This window comes from Lagopus muta, chromosome 1 (assembly GCF_023343835.1).
Source record: "Lagopus muta isolate bLagMut1 chromosome 1, bLagMut1 primary, whole genome shotgun sequence".
Taxonomy (NCBI): Eukaryota; Metazoa; Chordata; class Aves; order Galliformes; family Phasianidae; genus Lagopus; species Lagopus muta.
The window spans coordinates 181,626,880-181,646,698 of record NC_064433.1 but is presented as its reverse complement, the minus strand read 5'-3'; the positions used below and the strand labels follow the sequence as shown (position 1 = coordinate 181,646,698).

The 19,819-nt window shown below is 40.1% G+C and overlaps 1 protein-coding gene across 1 annotated transcript in view; it reads left to right on the top strand.

The window, feature by feature from the left end:
* Positions 1 to 790: 790 nt before the first annotated feature.
* The window catches only part of ARHGAP42 (Rho GTPase activating protein 42), a 157,258-nt gene continuing 138,229 nt past the window's right edge, over positions 791 to 19,819 (top strand). The window contains exon 1 of the mRNA XM_048934363.1: positions 791 to 1,226. Coding sequence (XP_048790320.1) covers positions 1,073 to 1,226 — 154 coding nt within the window. The 5' untranslated portion in view covers positions 791 to 1,072. The remainder of the gene's footprint in view (positions 1,227 to 19,819) is intronic.

Here is a 19,819-nt window from a genome sequence, read left to right as displayed (position 1 = left end):
ATTCTCATTATCCACCTCTGTGTGAATGTTCCTGCCACGGGCCCACACACACACCAGGCAGTCAGGCCATGCCCATTCTGGGCGTCACAAGAGATCCCTGGGCAATGCTGGCACACATGGGGTGGCCACCTCAGGCATCACCTCCTCCAGCTGTTGCAGATCCCCTTTTCTCAGCAAAAGTGGCCTGCACTCCTCCACCAGTCTGCTGAATAAAAACAGCCTCCTTTTAATACATGTTGTTAGATGCCTACTGGAAATGCGTAACTTGGAGTTCTCCTACAGTTAGCACACAGTGGCTTAGGTTGAAAGGAATCTTAAAGATCATCTGACTCCAAATCTCTGTTAAGGGCAGGGCTGCCCCCCTCAAGATCAGCATGCCCAGGCCCCAGCCAAACCGGCCTGGCACACACAGGGCACCCACAGGCTCTCCAGGCAGCCTCACTGCCCTCTGAGTAAAGAATTTCCTCCTAACATCTAACTAAAACCTCCTCTCTTTTAGTTTAAAGGCATTCCTCCTTGTCCCATCGCTGTCTGCCCGTGTAAAATCTCAGTCCCCCTCCTGCTTGTATGCCCCCTTCAAGTTCTGGCAGGCCGCAACGAGGCCTCCCGCAGCCTTCTCTTCTACACGAGGAACGTTATCCTTGGGCCTCCCCGCCCTCCAGAAGCCCTGCGTAAAGCACCAACCGCGCGCCCGACCCGCGCCGGTCCCTGCAGGCCGTACCCACTGCGGGCCGGCCCCGCCGGAGGGCAGAGCGCGAAGGGGGAGGCGGCGCGGAGCGAGGGGCGGGCGCTGCCGGGGCCGCGTCCCTGGCGTGCGAGCATGCTGCGGCGGGGGGAGGGCGTCCTCGGCCGGGCCGGGGGAGGTTCGGGCTGAACTTAGGGACGGGAAGAAAGGAAGAGAGAGCGCTGCCGGAAGCGGCGGAGCGGCGGCTCGGGGAGCCCCGCGGGCAGCATGTAGCTGGGTGACGGCAGGCAGACCGCCGCCGCCTGTCCCGCCAGGCCGGGAGCCCCTTCTCAGTGCTCGGCTCCTCCGTCTCTCGTCGCGGCTCTCCGTCGGCCGCCCGTCGCTGTCATGGGGCTGCCCACGCTGGAGTTCAGCGACTCGTACTTGGACAGCCCGGATTTCAGGGAGCGCCTGAAGTGTCACGAGATCGAGCTGGAGAGGACCAACAAGTTCATCAAGGAGCTGATCAAGGACGGCAGCCTCCTCATCGGGGCCCTGCGGAGTGAGTGGGGCGGCGGGGCCGGGGGCGGGCAGGGCAGGAGCTTCTTTTGTTTGAATGGGCTCTGGGAGCGGGCTCCCCTGCCGGCGGACGGGAAAAGAGAAGCTCTCGTCAACTTTCTGCCCCGCTTCGCCTCGCCTCGCCCGGGCCGGGTGAGCGGCGGCGGCAGCCCCGGAGCTGGGCTGAGGGCTCAACCGCGCCCTGCGCCGAGGGGAGGGTGGCTGTCGGGGCCGGGCTGGCAGCTCGCGTTCCCTCGTTCAGCCTTCGTGTCAAAGCCTCCTTACCGCAGCTCTTAACAGTGAGGATATCGCCCTATTTATCACGCGGATAAACGAAGAGATGGTTATTTGTTTTAACTAGCGGCATCGCTGTTAGTCGCGTCTCCCGTAGGCGAGCTGAGGATGAGCGCTTCCATCCTTTTGAAGCTCTGAGAGGTGAACGCCGGGCGTCCCGCCGTGTGGAAGCGGCCCTCGCTCTTTGAAGAGAGTAAAACGAGAGCCAAGAGCCGCGGGGGCAGTGCTGGGCTGGGCAGAGCCCCTCTTCTCTGGCTGGTGCCACCTACTTGTCGGTTTTGTGTCTCATCTGTTACCCAGAGCTTTCCTTCACCTAGAGTGACGGCTTGCAGCTCCTTGTGCTGTGTGTGTGGTGTTCCAGGGAAAAGAAGTCGCTTCAGATAATCCTTAAAGTATTTGCCACATTGATATGTTCTGCCAGATTTATGGAGTCAAAGAGTAGCAGTGTTGCTGTTGATGTGTTCAGGGAACAAGTGTTGCTACTATTGTCTTAGCTCAGAGGAGGTCGAATGCATGCTAACTCAGTCTGAACTCAAAGTCTGTCTTCCTGTCTTGAACAGGAGGTCAGGCTGAGGATTTTGTTTGTCCGGCAGCAGAATTAAATGTTAATTGTGCTTCTGCATGTCCCGTGCTTTCTCCCACAGCTCATGTATGGTGTTGTTAAATAAAGCAACTGCTGGCTTTTTGAGACATTTCTCACAGAAGTGCACGTGTTTCCAGAGTTGTCTCTTTTTTTAGGGAGTAGCTGGATACATGTCTAACCTCTTAAGTAAATTAGAAATTTGTTTTAAATTCAATACATTCCTGTATCCATACCCAGAGAATAGGAGATGATAGATTACACAGAAAATCTCTGTGTCTGTGTATGCATATATATCTATATGTAAAAAAACAGAAACTCAGTGGTACCTTTTTCCTACCAGAGCATAAAAAAGTTTGATTCTTAGGTTTTCTTTTTGTTAAAAACCTTTCTCCATCAAACAGAAAGACTGAGTTTGGGTAAACGTGTTAGTTTAATAAAAATGTACTCCTACAAACATGGTTCTCCAAGGTGGTGCATACCAGGAGTAAGGACAGGAGAGGATGCTGCATGGGTACTTATTTGGCGTGGAGATTGACTGCTTTTTTTATTGATGTTTGATTTGGAACATCTTTCTTCTTAAGTTGTCAAAGAAAAGAATACTGAAGGATGAGTTTTCTTTATGAGAAATAGTTTAGACCTTCATTTTGAAGTGAGTTTTCCCATTATCTTTGTGGAGACTACTTGAAAATCCTTGCTAGATTCAGACCTTTAACAGTTCTGACCCTCTTCAAGGACAAGTGCTATTTCTGTTTCACATGATTACTACTTAACCTCCAAGTCCTCTCAACTTCAAAACTTTTTAATTCAAATGTTACAGTGGTTGACACGATGCTTTTTTTTTTTTTCTGTTTGCAACTTTAAAATGCTGGCTTGAAGCCTATCATGTCTTTTAGCCTTAAGAAAAAGCAGTTTGCTCTTGCATAGCAAGAAATATTTCTTCTATTCACTTCAAATCCCTTAGTTTCGTGACCACACGTTCAATGCTGCCTCCGTTCCTGTGTTAGGACAACTGGGAAAATGCCTGCGTTTTTTCTCGGTGAAATAGAAATCCTTTCTTTATAGTGTACAGGCTCCATGCAGATGCTGTGCAGTGGCCATATAAGTAGAACTATCCTGGGATTTCTCGAGTAGAGAACCTTTGATTTGTTAAAACACGCTGTTTATTCCTGCCTTAGCATCAAAATCAGTGGGGCTTAAAATATTTGTAACTTTAAAATATTTAATTTTTTTTTTCTCTTTTTGAAAATCTAATTGAATGGTGTAGTATTTGATTTCAGTGCTGAACTGTTGTGCCCAGTCCTGATTTAATAATCCACCAGCCTTGAGCAGCAAGCAGTACTTACCATGGTTTGTCTTTTCAGGTGATCTATGATTTTGCCTTTGCATGTCATTTTGGAGGATCACTTTTGTTAGGGGAAAAAACTCAGAGTCCTGTCCCAGAGATTTAGCGGAAATAAGTTTTGGAATATTTCCTTCCTAATCACACTTAGGGAGGAGACAGAATAACTGCTTACTTACTGCAGTTAGAAAATTACATAATTTCTTAAATTGTTTAAATGTAAGATATTAATTGAATCTGTGATGCAGGCGCAGCTTTTCAGAATTAAACTTTCATATTAAATAATAATGTACAGGATATTGTTCACAAATCAATATCTAAACAGTGATGGTAAAAATGCAAAGTTGAAAAATATATGATGAGAGAACTGACACAAATTGGAGGTAGAACAGATATGCTTAATGTAGCTTGTGACCATTTTGCATTTTAATTGATGGGGTGACCCCAAGATGAGGTCACATTTTGCTTTATTGTGGCTCTGCTACATTCATTCTGAAGAGTCCTTCTTTCCAAAGGAAAATGTAGTGCACGAGACTCACAGGGTGCTCTCTGAAGCAGCAGTTGACTGTTGTGAGAGCAAATAATGCTAGGATTGATGTCAAATCCTTAGCAGCTTTTCCCTAAGGTATTTTGCACTGTCTCCTTATCTTTCTAAATATGTGAAACTTCTGGGGAGTACTGTAAACAAGCACAGATTGTATGCTCCAGGTTAGTAGGGTGGTAACTTCACTTTTGCATGGCTATCATGCTTACTTCAGCCTTATCCTACAGTTTGTGCTTTCAGAGATGCACTACCTTTAATTTTAAAATTAACTGTGGCACTCAATATACTGCTCTTTCAAGAACTCTTTCAAGAAAGGCTCATTTTACACATATAAGAGATGCATATGCTGTCTTAGAAGTTATGTTTCTGCAGAGACTTCACCTCTGTATGTAGGTACAGTTATGTAGGATCGAATATTTTTATTTGATGCATCTGTGGGAGGGTTTTCTTGTCTTGAACTTATAAGTTAAGAGAAAAAACAACAAGAACTCCACCAACACACTTTTTAAAAAACATAATCTTGTTGGTACAATTAGCCTTCTTGATTATTATTAATGGTTACCCAGCTGTTGATTTTGTAATTTCTTCAGGCAGCTAATTTTAAAGATCTTTCAGATAGATGCATGTTTAAACTGCTTATGCTTAATTGCTTAGTTTAGTGAAGTCTATCTATAACTGGACTCATGAATCAAAACCGATTTTTTTCCTTTCCATTGATTCTTGCTCATTTTCAGTTAAAATTCAAGTCCGTTTTTCTTATACACGTCTGCGTGTAGTATGCTTTGGAATTTCATTCCTTATCATTAATTGCCTTTTAAAAAATGCAGTCTAGTTTTGGGGGTTTTCATGTATATCATATGGAGCATTTCGTTACAATTTTTTGCTTTTAATTTCTATAGGAAGGCATACTGTTCTGCCAGAGTTTTAGTGAATACTGTATCAAACAGTCCAAAGAGGTAATAATGCATTTTGTACAACTGATCTCATGGCTTATCTCTGTCCAGAAGCCTTCAGTTTTGCTGTCTGATTTTAAGGCCTTCTTTCTCCACCTTAATTGCAATTCTAGCTACAACTTCATGCATTCAAAGATTTCAGCTGTACAATTACCAAAAGTTCAGTGTATCTGTGGTTGATTTAAGTAAAGCCATGCCTTCTAAAGTGTTTTAAATGGTAGCGCAGAGCTGTAGTGCAGGATAAGTATGATTTAACAGATATCTTTAGGAATTTATGACTACTAGCACTCTTAATTTTTATTTTTTTGAGAGGGAGTTGTTACGAATCTCCTAGTAAAAATGGGACATGAAATCCTCAGTTTTGTTTTGCTATGTAACACATAGAGAAACGGGGATGAGATGGAAACACCTTATTTGCAGGGGACTGTGTCTTTTTATCAGTGCTTTTATATAAATTCTGCACAGAAAAGACTATTTCACTAAGCTGTTTGGACATGCGGTATTCAGGAATGATTTTTGTCTCATAAATCTAATTATAAAAGTGCAGTGATGAGCCTCTCTTATGTGCTGAAGCCTTTGGGCTCAACGGGCTAGAAAAAAAATGAGAACAAAATGATAGCATAAGAATCTGTGATCTTGTTATCTATCTTGGGAATTTTTATCTATCTTTCCAAAGAGCTGCATTTTCCCAGATATCTTGGCCTTGTGTGTTTTCATGTGGTTGTATCTTTAAAATGTTTTTTCCAGATCCCAAATGGGGCAGCAATGAGTTCATTGAATAATAACCACTGAATTTCAGTAGCAGTCATTCTCATTTATTAATTTAAACTCTGGGTAAAGCAACCAATGCTTCATATTCCATATGTGATACTGTGGTTGTGAACTTAGAATATAAGTACAGCTTCGTCCTGAGAATCTGAGACATAACTCACACCGCCTTTGTGAATGGATTACATTATTTAATGCTGAAGTTGCCTTCCTCAGTAAAGTTAGATGAGATGGGGCACAACAGTTTACCTCTCTTAGTCTCTAAATAAGTGGTCAATTTTCTTCCAAATGGAGGAAGACGTTTCCTGCTAGGAAGTTAAAACCTGGTAATTTGTGTTTATGTTTTGAAGTCATTTGCTCCCCCACTGTTCTGCTTTTCATACTGTCCTGCTCAACTCCTGCTGCCGGTTCCAGAGCGATTGCAGATTGTGAGTGTAATTCTTGCAAACAGTTTCAGCAGTGTTCATGCTTTCTTGCAAAGATACCACGGATAAGCTGGTTCTTGGCCAGAGAAAGAGCTTAATTGCTTCCTCTAGTGTTTAAAGCAGCTGCAGTCTGTATTGCATTATATTATCTTTAACAAATATATGTTGAGAAAGTAAGCACTGGCATGTGGTGGTCTGTTACAGAGCACAGTACTTTCTGTCCATCACATGATGTTTGATTTTGAACCAAGAATGCCTGCAAGGGAATTCCCATGATATCAGTAACCACTGCTGTGTTAATAAAGCCTTTAAGTGACTCAGCACGGGTGTTCTTGTGCCTTAAAACTGAGGCAACAAGTATTCTTTAGAGAGGCCTTGTAATTGCATGATGTCAGGTTACCAGAGGAGCAGTTTAGAGTTTCAAATGGCATATGAAATGATGTCTGTGCTATAAGAAAATTCTGTTCAATTTTTTTCTAAACTAGGATTTTCAAACTTCTAAAGTGATTTCTGAAAAGAGCAAATTTAATCTATTTCTTAATGGTCTAGCTGGTTTTTTGTCTATGACATGCTTCTTTTGCTATGAATAAGAGTAATGTATTCTATTAATAAGAAACCAGCTGCTTCATGAATATTGTCTTTACTACAATGGAAAATATGATGCTGTGGTCACTGACATTATATAGATCTCTTGGGATTTCGTGGGCAGAAGCGCTACAGCAACTTGCAATTTCCTGTAATAGTAAATAACTTTGCATTTGTCCCTTGTCAAAAATGTGGAGGACAATGCAGTCCTTTTTACTGAAGTGGTATGTGAAGCAGTTCTATGGCACTGCTTCTATATTTTGTTTCATAGTCTCAAAACTGCCATTATACTTACATTTGGAATACGGGGAACTTAAGCATTTAGGAGCATGGTTTTCTTTGTTGTTAAATTCAATCTCCTCCTAGTGTTGTATCAAGTAATCCCTACATATCAAACTCCATTTAAAAAATACTTTTTGTCCTTACTGTTTCTCCTGGAAGACTGTTCTAAAACCATGTTACTCTTGAGGGTTGAGTAACTTAATAAAAATAAATTTAATCTGGAAATTCTAACTTGTTTATGCTCATTTTATTTTCACTCAATTCTTCTGCACCGTTGTTTATTTGTATTTTCCTGTGGAATAATCATACCCTTTGCTAGACTGAACAAACTGTTCCTGTCTTCTCTGCTAAGAGTTTCTCTGGTTTCTTGGTCATTTTTCAAAATTGCTTTTAAATGTTCAGGGGAGTAGCAGAAAAAAATAGAAGAAACAGAAATAGTATTGTAATGTGTACAGGTCTGATTTCTTTATTGTCCTCTGTGGGATATCAGCTTATTAATTGAAATCATTGTTTATGGTCTTCTTTTGACTATCTGGAACTGCGAATTCCTCAAACGTGATGAAAGGTGTAAGAGTTTGGGGATGTCATAAGCAGTACCCATAAAGTAAACATTGAACTTAAGAGAAATGGCCCCACCTTCTTCCCTGTTAATATGAATCGGAGTACTGTTGGGTTGTGAGCTAAACTCCCTTTGGTCCCCTTTGAAGTGCAAATAACTTTCATTAGAAAGATAACGTGTTTCACAGCATGTTACGAACCTTGAGCTATATTGGTATGGTTTTCCATATCAGTCACGTTATCAACTTTAATTGGTTCCCTATCCTGAATTATGCAAACTTAACTTTCACAGGACACCAGAAGCTGCAGCAACACATTGCAGTGATGTTTTTTCTTAGTATGATTCAAGCATGGGAAAAGAGTGAGGAAATTCTGCATGCGTTCAGAAGTCTTATGTCCTTTCAGTGTAGTACTCAAGTGGGATACAAGGTGCCACAACATTGTACATCTGATATTTGCTACAGCGTTGTATATTTAGTATTTATCGAGGTTCTCAAAGAGGAGAGGTTTGCACACTGGGTGTGCATTGTACTGTCTGAAAAGGAACTTCTGTTCACTGAAAGACAAAAGTAAGTGGAATTAGATTATCGCCAACAGGATTATTCTTCTTCTGTAAAAGAGCTGTAGGAGAAATGAGTGTAATGGGGAGGGAGAGGGGACAAACCAAATAACAAGTAGAAGCAAGAAGATTCAGTGTGTTGTTCTTGTAGAGTTGCAAGGACAAATAAGACTCTTATTTTAGTTATTCTTTGTGCTTCAGAGAAATCTTCCTTTCACCCTTTGGTTTCCTGTAGTTGGGGATGCAGTGAAGTTTGTTTGTATATCTTTTTGCCTCCAATCAATAGCACAAGTAGTTATTGTTGATCATATTTAATTTTCTTATCATTTGCTGTTGTTTTTACTAGTTTCATTTAAAGCAAATTCTTGATGTGTGTAATCAAAACTGCTTTCCTTAGCTGTGAACTTGAGCTCAGCTCTTGTGGAGCCACAGTCAGTTCTGCTGATACCGCTTTGTGAACACTGAGGGAGTGATTGACTTATTTTGCTCATTGAAGTTTTTATGCATGATGGAAGATTCAGGCATATGCTGATTTAAAAACAGGTCAGCAATTCTGAACAAAGTTTGGAATTTATCCTGCTGTCTTCTAAAAGCATGTCTGTAAGTCAGAAAAGGGATTTTTGCTTGAGCTCTTATAGTAGACAGACGAAATAGAGTTCATTAGTTAGGTTTCTGACTGCATCTTGATAAATGTTGGTCTTTATTTTCTCCTAGCACACTTATATGACCATATATTTCTTTGATATCTGTGAACCATGTGTTTAAACAGCTCATTTCCTATTTATTTTTGTGGAGGATAAGGCCATCTCCATTGGGCTGATACCAGTAGGTAAGAGAATGTGTAGAAGAAACAGGAGCTGCAATACTTGTGTCCTTCATTGGCACAGGAGGCAATCAGTTAAGAAAGGATGGTTCTTCCTGTGTCATTCTGTATGTTAGGAATGAAGATTCAGACAGTTCCCTGTTAGCTATGCCACACAATATATAAATTCCTTCATTTGGCATATGTCCCAACTACAAACCACCCCAACTTACTACTGTGGGATATAGGTCACTCACTGACGACATCAGTAACCACACGCTATACAATAAATACGTTGCAGAATTGGCTTTTTTTTTTTTTTTTTTTTTTTTTTTTTTTGTGTAGCCTTGGAAAATGTCAGGTAATGACATTTTTCTGTTTGGGTATTTGCAGTGAAGACACCACAAAGAACAGCCTGGCCTCATCTTTTTGTCTCCCATCTCCTCTTAGGTATTTATAAACATTTATCAGATCCCCTCCCTGTCTTCTCTTCCCCAGGCTGAACAGACCTAGGTTACTCAGTCTTCCCTCATATGGGGGATGCTCCAGGCCCTTAATCATCTTTGTGGCCCTCTCTTGGACTCCTAGGAGATCCCTGCTTTTTTTGGACTGGGAAGCCAAGAACTGGGAATTCTAAATGTGTCCTCACCAGGGCAGAGTAGAAGGGAGGATCACCTCCCTTGTCCTGCTTGCCCTGTTCTTATTAATGCACCCCATTATACCATTGGCTTTCTTAGCCACAAGGGCACACTGGTGGATAAAAAACTGAACGTGAGCCAGCAGTGTGCTCTTGCAGCTCAGAAGGCCACTGGTATCCTGGGCTCCATCAGAAGAGGCCAGCAGGGACAGGGAGACTCCCTCCATTTGCCAGTGATGACATCGTAGAAGGCTACTAGGTTGGTTGAGCATTGGTTTCCGTTTGGTGAATCCATGTTGACTACTCCTGATAACCTTCTTCTCATTCAGTTGATTGGAGATGACATTCAGAACAAGTTGTTCCATCACCTTTCCAGGGACTGAGATGAGACTGACTGGCCTGTTGGATCACTATTTGTTTCTTTAAGATGAATATATATTTCCTTAGTTATGTGAGCATACTCCTTGATTAATTTATCAATTTTGAGTACAGCTTTCCTTGTCACAAGCTGCTTTCTTTTTGTTATTCTTCCATTTAATTTTATACTAAATAGACATGGAATTATTGAAGTTATTTTGTCAGACTTTTTTTTTTGAATTTATATATTCATGAAACTTATGCATTAAACTTGAATATTTATTTATCTATTTATTCTATATCTCTTCTTCTAACACTTCAGTCTCTGCCCTCTCCCATGAGGAAGAGTGAGGAGTGAATCAGCTGTCCAGAAGTTGTCCCAGAATTTCTAACCAAATGAGGTTATTAGAAAGTCACATTTTGATGTGTATTTTTTAACCAGATCTACTACTAACCAAACTTTAAACCTCCAATGCCTGTCCCTGCTTCTTCAGACCTTGTTTCCACTCCCTCTTGTCCTGTAAGTGGTATTAGCATTGCTGTTTATTCAGCTCCATCTCCACCAGATCAGGGTACTAAACTAACTGCTGATCTGCGCAGAGTAGTTATTAATGTGGCTTAGTTCTCTGACTTGGTTCGTTACACGTATGTAAGGAATGCTCATGCTGGCAGAGAACAGGGAACCTGGAATTTGAAGCACAACTACAAAAGTTGGTCAGTAGGGGAAAACGGTGACACAGCATGAAAATATTGATGGCAGAGACAACTTGCTTGCACGTCAGATTACAGCAGCAGTTAATGTACAAGTTACCAGTGACAGCAAAGGTTTGTTTGCATGGCACATCTGTCATATCTTCTGTAACAGTTTTATTTTTTGGAATTGTGGAAGTGTGACTTTTGAGCTTTCTTCCCCTCTCAGATAGGGCTCTTACAGTGATAGTTTGCTGAAGTGCATTCAGTTCCTTGTTATTTCAGTACTGAATTACAGCAATAGGTTTATGAAATAAAGGTAATGTATCCTAATATCCAGTTTTTAAATACGTAATAATAAATCCTAGATAGAGATTCATGAGTCTTGAATAAGTTCTTCATGCATTTGTGGTGCTTATTAAACTAACTGCAGCATTTCTCCTAGTTTTACCATCAGACTTGAATGGGATGCTGAAACTGAAAAAATAGGTAGTAGTAACTATTACTTTTGATAACAATATGTGCAGTGGTTAATAAAACATTTATATATAAATATGTAAAGTATATTGCAAATAGGAATAAAAAGTACTCATGAAAACTCTTAAATCTTCTGGATTGCTATTTTTCAAATGAGGTTGAGATCACTGTCGCTTACTTGTTGGACTTAAGGTATTAATACCCAAACTGCTGCTCAGCTGGGCTTTTAGGTCATGTTCGTTCCTTCTTTCTTTACATAGACAATTTTTTGGTCTACCATCAAGTCTTCAAGCTTACATTACTTGAAAGTATGTAGACTTGGGAGAACGCACCTTGAGGACGTTTTATAGTTCAGTGCCCATATTTTATGATGCTTTCAAGAGAGGCATTAGGTAGTTCTAGATGCGACCTCATGAGGACAGAACAGAGGGACGGTCACCTGCTCTGCCCTTTCTTCCACCCCTCCTGATGCAGCCCAGGATACAGTTCGCCTTCTGGGTTGCACACCTGCACTGCTGGATCAGGTCAAGCTTTCATCCACCAGAGCCCCCAAGTGCTTTTCCACCTATGACCTTAAGTTTTTCCTTAGAGTATAGAACTGAAGATAAAAACATGAATGTTCAAGTAATTTGTTTAGCTTTTTTTTTTTTTCCTTCCTGTTATATTGGGAATTGAAAAAGCAAGTTTCATAGAAAATCTTCTTTTCTTATCCCAAGAGATGAGTTCTGGATGGGTTCTGCTGCTAATAAATGTAATCGACAAATTGCAGGATCCACTCTTTAGTTTTTAGCTATCTTAGTTCTCCTTCACTTAAATCCTTTGGTTCAGTACAAACTGAAGAACTTCTGATTTTTCTTATACCTATCAATAATCATGTATATAATGCTACTATTTCTGTTAACTGTCTTCTGATTGAAGTTAAAAGATAGCAAATTAGAGATCAAATGGTTCTTATTTTATTTACATTGCCACAGCCTAGCAGTGGTGTAATTCCTTGTTATGTTTACTTAGTTCTTTTGTTCTTTAATACAACATGTCCCTAACCTGCCTGGGAGTGGTAATCATTGTCAATTTGCAAAAATAACATTGCCAATCACTTTTTTTTTTTTTTCCCACCAGCTTTCTGACAGTTTCCAAATGTATTTCCAGTAAAATAGCATTATGCACAGTGTCAAAATTGCACTCGTTGGCAATTCAGGTCCTTTTGATTTGTTCTCTATGCAAAGCTCCAATTTGCAGTACACCTTGTGACTTCAAGACTGTTGCCCAATAAAAACCTACTCTCATGTCTACTTCTGTCACTTGTCTTCAGCAGTTATTATGAAGCACTGTGAGCAATGTGTCGCTGGATAAGAAGTCAGTCTTGCAGTATTTTCTCGAACATTTAATGTACCCCTAAGAATTTCATGCTGACAGATGTTTCTCTTGTCCCTTTGTAAACTGAAATGGCACTTAGAAAACAACATTAATACCAATGGAATAAAATACATGGTGGCAGTGGTTTTTTTTTTGCACTGAACCATGGTTTATTAATGCTGTTAGTAGTACTGTTCATGGTAGGAATGTTTTTTTTTTTTTTTTTTTTTTTTTTTTTTGTTATTGTTTAGTTTTTGTGTTTAGTTTTTTTTTAAATTTCTAAATATTAACTGATTCAAATCTCGGTATATTTTTTCCTTTGGGAGATACAGCAGATTCTCAGTTCAGTGTATAGGGATATGGACTGTGATGGGCTTCACTTGTGGGTTGGAGTTTATCTGTATCAAATTCCATGTATTCTTGGCAGATACTGAAAATTACAGTGGTTGCATGACCAGTTCTTATTTTCTTCATTATTCAGTAAGATAAAGACTATGGTTTTGGAGCTTTTATCTTCTTTAGCTTCTGCTTGTATCTATCTACACAGATAGTAATTAAGTATGGCCTGCCTTTTGCTGTGTATGTGTATTTATGGGGCAGTTACATATTATGAGACATTTCATTTCCATGTTAGTTCCCACACGTGACTTTAGTTTAGAGTTAAAACAAAAAAAAGTGACTATCTGAAATGCATTTAATAATATTTTTTAAAGTTGTTTGGATTTGTTTTATTTTTGGTACTTTTAAAAAAGTTTTTTTTTTTTTTTATGGGACGGAATCTTAAAACAGATGGATATTTTTACAGTACTTTTTTTAATACAGTAGGAGGACTTCTCCATTACAGTAGAATTCTGCTACAGTTCCTCCAAGTGTCTTCAAATAACCCTATTTCAGGAATGTATTTATCTAACCTGCTTTTGAAACCAGTTGTTCTGTTGGACACCACAGCAGTTTGTGAGGGTGAGCAATGAGTTTTGTGATTCGTGTGTGTGCTGCATGAAGGAGAGTTCTTTTGTCCTATTCTAAATGCTCGTCCTGTGTCCTATACTTTGTTATGTTACCTGGTGAAAGTAATTTTTATTCTACGAGAGAAAAGTAGCTTTCCCTATTGCGTTCTTTATGGTGACTGTGTCCTTTTTGATAATGTGCATTACTGATGTAATGTATAATGTATATCCTATTGCTGTGTGGATGTAATTGAGATGATTTTTTTCATGTACATTAATGTGTGCTTCCTTCGTTTCATTTTCCTTTGTCTTTGCACTTCCCTGTCAATTAAGGTTGTCATCCTTCTGCTGCTTTTCAAGACAGTAAAAAATGTTACTTGCTGCTGAAACCCTCTTTCTAATCTGATCTCCAGATTTTTTTAATTTTCTTTTACTCTTAAATATTAAGGCTTCTCTGAGGTCCAGAGATGGGTTATTTGGCATGAAAGAGAAATGTTAATGGTGATTATGCAGCAAATCTACTAAAGCTAGATCTTGTTAAAAGAAGCTACAAATAACTCAAGTCTTTGATTACTGACAGCTGCAGCAGCAGTCCAGTGGGCTTATTCTGTCAATTCCAGATCCTTCAGTATTTTCACAGGATCACAGAATTGTAGGAGTTGGAAAGGACTTCTAGAGAACATCGAGTCCACAGTTTGCACAGGTAAATGTCTAGGTGGATCTTGAATATCCCCAAAAACAGGGACTTCACCACCTCCCTGGGCTTGTTTCAGTACTCTGTCACTCTTACAGTAAAATAAGTTCTTCCTTGCATTAATATAGAACTTCTTGTATTCTAGTTTGTGCCCATTGCCCCTTGCTGTGCTATGGCGCACAACTCAAAAGACTCTGCCCTCTTCACTTGACTCCCACACTTCAGATGTTTCTAAACAGTGATGAGATCCCCTCTCAGCCTTTTCTTCCCCAGACTGAAGAACTCCTTATCTCAGCTTTTCCTCATGAAGGAGATGTTTAGGCCCTTATTCATCTTTGTGGCCCTCTCCTGGATTCTTTCCAGGAGATCCCTGCCTTTTCTGAACTGAGAAGTGCCAAACTGGACACAGTATTCCAAATGTTCCCTAACAGGGCATAATAGAAGGAGATAATCACCTCCCTCGCTCTGCTGGCCATGTTCTTTTTAATGCATCCCAGGATTCCATTGGTCTTCTTGCCCACACTGCTGGCTCATGGCCAACCTGTTGTCTACAAGGACCTCTAAGTCATTTTCTGCAGAGCTCCTCTGCAGCAGGTCAGCCCCTGACCTGTACTGACGTATACAATTATTCCTCCCCAGCTGCAAGACTCTACGATTACTCTTGTTGACCCTCACTGTGTTCCCCTTTGCCCAGCTCTCCAGTTTGTCCAGGTCTTGTTGAAGGCCAGCACAGCCTCCTGTTTGTCCGCCACACACTTCCTCGTTTTGAGTTGTCTTCTGAGTGTCTTGTTGCAGGTATCTGCAAATATTTGAAAGGATAATATCAAGAGGAAAAGTGGCTTTGGAGCTGTTATTCTGTGTTGTTTGAGGGATTTTCTTATTTGCAGTTCACAGTTCTGATAATTTCTTGTTAAACTGAAAATTGCTGAAAGGGCAGGCTGCTCCATTTGTTAATCATTCAGATGAGGGCAGTAAAAATGGTTCCTGTTAGCAGGCATTGACCAAGGAGTTCTAAAGAAGTAATGTGACCGAGTAGAAAACTTACTTTATTCCCTTGGTATATCAGATTGATTTGGGGGCTAATGTAATTTTTCTCAGGAGTCACAGAGAGAAGCTCAATAGTAGTGCTACCATTTGAAAACGGAGACATATTTGAAGGGATGATGTGGGAGGTGTTTAGAAGGAGAGGAGATACCACAGTGCTTCTAAGCTAACCAGAAATTGTCAGCCCAGATTCAGTCCTTAGTGTTCCAGAGACAGGAAAAAGGAAGAAGCATCCTGCTTCAGAATTCGTTCTTGGGATTTGTTCTTTTCAAGATGTACTCATAAGGGAGAATTATACAAATAATGCCTTTTCAGAATCTTAGAAACTAAATAGCGTTGTTCTTTTGTTTATCTTTTAAGATTTAAAATGTCATGGCCAAAAGAAAAAAGCAATCCATGGACCATTGTGAAAACTTGTCATGATAGTATAGACATATTTATTGAGGTCAAAATTCAGCTCAGATACACAATTGTCTGTATTATGAAATTGCTCACTTGTGCATGGAGATTGCTGCAGTGCTTAACTAAATGATGAAATGCTATTCTTTAAAGGCCAAGTAACAAATAACTCTTCTACCTGTCACTTTTTAATGTAGACTATGTAGCGTGCCTCTGATATCTCTGAGTTTGTTACAGCAGTCTTCCTTTTATACATTACTTCCAGTTAATGCTAGGTGTGTCATTCTGTTATTGTACAGTTCTTACTGAAGGGAAAAGCTTTATCTTGTAGTTTTCAGATTGCCTCATATTAGCATGAATGCTATCTGTGTTGCATAGCCTTCTGCTTTTAATTTTAAAATAACTTGTGTCAGTGATAAGTTTGATCCAGCCGGGGTTTAGGAGGGCCTTTTGCAGCCATGCAGATGATAGTGAAGAGGAAATGTTCAGATAACTGTATTGTTTTGTGCTGTTGCATTACATGTTCTTCTATTTAATTTTTCTTGCGATGGTCACTCACACATACATTTGAAAGCTATCACAACTTCAATCTGAAAGCCTCTAGAAGTCATAACTGTCTAAAGCTTTGCTTCTCTTGGGGAGATGGTGAAAACCAGCATCTGACTTCAGTGCACACCCAGAAATTTGTTCTGACATTTTTCTTTTATTCAGTAGCAAAAACCCATTAATTTTAAAATCACTTCCTTAGGTGTATTTTTTTGGAAGCTATATACAAACGTGTAAAGTTAGCAGCTGTGTAATCTGTTAGCCACTGGAAAACTCAGACTTCTTACAATGAAAACTTAATTCTGTTGCTAAGGAAGAATTTTTGAGGGTTATTATTGGATTGTTTTTCTTAAAGGGAAGTTTTATTTTTCATGTTGAAATAGGAGGAAAAAAATGAAGGCAGCCTGAATGTCATGAGAATTTGGTACTGTAAGCCACTCTTTTTTTTGAGTTAATTTGTGCTTTTCTTTTTCCCTAACACCTGTGTATGTTTCTTGGTGTACTCCAAAACCAACAGGAAAATAATGTGCAATGAGGATATGTCATCCTTTATATTAATTCTCTGTTCCATACTATTTATGAATTACTACTTCCCACACTAATGGTGAGCACAGTCTTTACCCAGGTTATAATTAATATTGTACAATTATATATTTAACTTTCTCATCCAACCATTAGATCCCTCCTGAGCCTCTTCTCCAGGCTGAGCAGTCCCAGCTCCCTCAGCCTTTCCTCATAGGGAAGGTGCTCCAGTCCCTTCCCCATCTTGATGGCCCCTCATCAGGCTCTTCCCAGTGTGTGCACATCTCTCTGGTACTGGTGGGTCACAGGACTCCAGGTGCAGTTACACCAGCTCTGAATGGAGAGGAAGGATCACTTTCCTCAGTCTGCTGATGTTCCTTTGCCTGATGCAGCCAAGAATACCGTTAGCCATTTTAGCAGCAAGGGCACTTCACAAATGAAGGGATTAAAGCAAATGAATTATATTTAATGTGTTTAATGCTATATGTTTTTCCTCAAGCAGCTGATATTTAAATGTACTCTGTAAACTCATGTCAGTGAAGCTGGGAGGAAGATGTTTTACTTGGCTGTTTGTGTACTGTCCTGAGTAACACAAAAACTTGTAGGCTGTTCATTGATTAATATTTACTTTCAATGTTTGGAAAAGCATTGTAATAGTTGTACAGAACACACTGAAAGAAGCAGACCTTGCAGTTAAGTGTTTCACATGCTGCATTTGGAGAGCAAGCTCCAAAATCTGTCTTTTGTACTTGCCCTATAACTTCAGTTCCTATTTCTCAGTGGAAGCCATAAATATTTCCTAGACTAAATGAACAACTTTTTCACCTACAGAGAATTCTAGTTCTGTTTTCAGAAGAATCGATGATTTCAAAATTGCATCCCATTGCAGAACTTTTTAATAATCTTTCTAAGGTTTCCCACTTTTTTTGATAAGAGTTGTAACTTTGAGAAAATGTTCCCACTTGTATTAAATTGAGGATAAAGAGGTCAATATGTTAAGGACTGCTAGACTTTTGAAATTGAATCTAAAAGTCCTTTGAGGTGCTTTTCATTGTGGAAAGGGAGAGGAGAGTGTGCTATAATGGAAATCCAACCAATCAGTGAGCTGTGAGCCACACAAACCTGATGCTGCAAGCACAAGTTGTTAAGGCATGCTGGAGAGAAAATGATTTTATGGTGACAGCAGCGAAATTTTGCAGTCACTCTTTGGATAAAAGTACAGTCTTAGGGTTACATGCCAGATTTTGCTTTATGAAGACTTAATAACAAATTACTGGCTCGGGTTCAGAGTGTTGCTGTGTTATTCTTTCTTCTTTCATCCTCCCAATGACCTGTTGACTTACTGAAGCTTTTCACTGTGTGTATAAACAAGATGGGTGGATATTCTCCCAAAGCATCATTATCAGCTATTCCAGTTTCATTTTGTACATGGCAACAAGTGACTTTTCCCTGGGAGAAAACCTGCCCAGGCTTCTTTTGGAGCTAGTATGCAATAAAGTATGCAACTCAGTTTTCTTGATTGGCGAGATTAAGCTGATGAGGTTACAGAGTCGGATTTCACAGGTAGTGGGAGTTACCATGGTTTTGAGAAATAAGATTTTTTCATATTTCTCTGTTAAAGCTATTTAAATGTAAACTGTTCTAATTAGTAAACAAAGATCAATTGTGAAAACCTTAATTGCTCTGTCCTCTCTTTTGTTCCAAAAAAAGATGCTTGATCTACTCGTCAGCAAGTGACTGTTAAGTATGCTTGTGTGTATTGTGTTCTTCATGTTCTTGGAGACCAACTTGAAACAGATACGGAGCACTGATGTTCTATAGGGAGTTGTGTTAGACGGATCAAATCAGTGTTTTTTGTTTTGCTTTCTTCTTAATGAAGTTAGAGGATTCTTTTCTCTATTTAATATAAAACTTATTTTTTTAATATTATGTCTCTTTGGGAGAAAAGAAGCTACATCTTTCATGTGGACAGGGAGGTGTGAGGGGCTGCATTCTTTCCAGCTCTGGTTAATGTCTCCTCTCTGAAGGAATGGCATGTGGAGCAGTGGGCATGAAGCGGGGGCCCTGGAAGGCCTGCCTAATCATCAGTGTGCTGTGTGGCCTCAGGCAATCTTGCTTTCAGCATCTCCATCTGTTAAATAGGGCAATGGTGGTGCACGTTACAAGGAAATACATTTATTTTGCTGTCTTTATAGACTTGGCTTGCGTGAAGGATGAGATAATTCCATATTCATTACAGGATTTGGATGGTATGCAGTAAGCAATACAGGGAGGAGAAGAGGATTGAGGAGAACTGAACTCTGACGAAAAAAAACAAGCGTTGAATAGCTTTTCATTTGGTGACTGCCTTCATGCTGTGAGCTAAGTTAGGAAAAGTTTTGAAGGAAAAGGGTAAAGAAAATACATGTATGTGAGCACTGAAGGTGGCAGGAGTGAAGCTGGATGGGCAGTGTTCTGTGGCAGCCTTTTGAATGCTTGCTTGGTAGCATAAGTCAACTTTTGTCACCTATTAATTTACTACCGATTCATCTAGTTTTTACTGCTTAAAATTATGCTCAGTAGCACAGATTACTAACCAAGCTTCTGCTGAAGGATGACAGGCATGTAACATAACTGAAGGAATAGCAGTGCACTCTGCTGTCTTTGGAGCAATTAAAGACGATACATCCTCCATCTATCCATCGTCACTTACCCTCTGAAGAACATCTCCCACAGTTCAGCCAGCAAAATGGAACATCTTCATGATCCTTAGTGTCACAGCATTAACATAGCTTCTTCTCCTTTGTTATTGTATTTGGTTAAAGGAGGTTACCCTGCAGGGAAGCAGCTAAAAGAGCACTTAACCATAGAGGTGAGTTGGTTCAGCCATGAGAGCGACAGCCTCCTCCTGGGATGGTGGTGAACAGCTGATGGGGTCCTGAGTCACTCGGTGTACTGCACAATGTACATGTACAAATCTTCCTATGAAGAGCATAAGAACAACCACACTGGGTCAGGCCCGAGATTTATCTGGTCTTACATCCTGTCTCTAAATATGAGTAAGTGCTGTGCTGTGAGTTAGTTTTTTTTTTTTCTTTTCTCTCACACGTAGCACTGATGTCTAGGGTAGGGATAAGACAAGGCAAGAATGCTGTGATACTTCCTCTGCCTCCAGTGCTTTGCGGCTTGAAGATTTCCTGAACAGGAGGTTATGCCTTTAATAGCTCTCCACAGATTTTTCTTCTGTGAACTTCTCT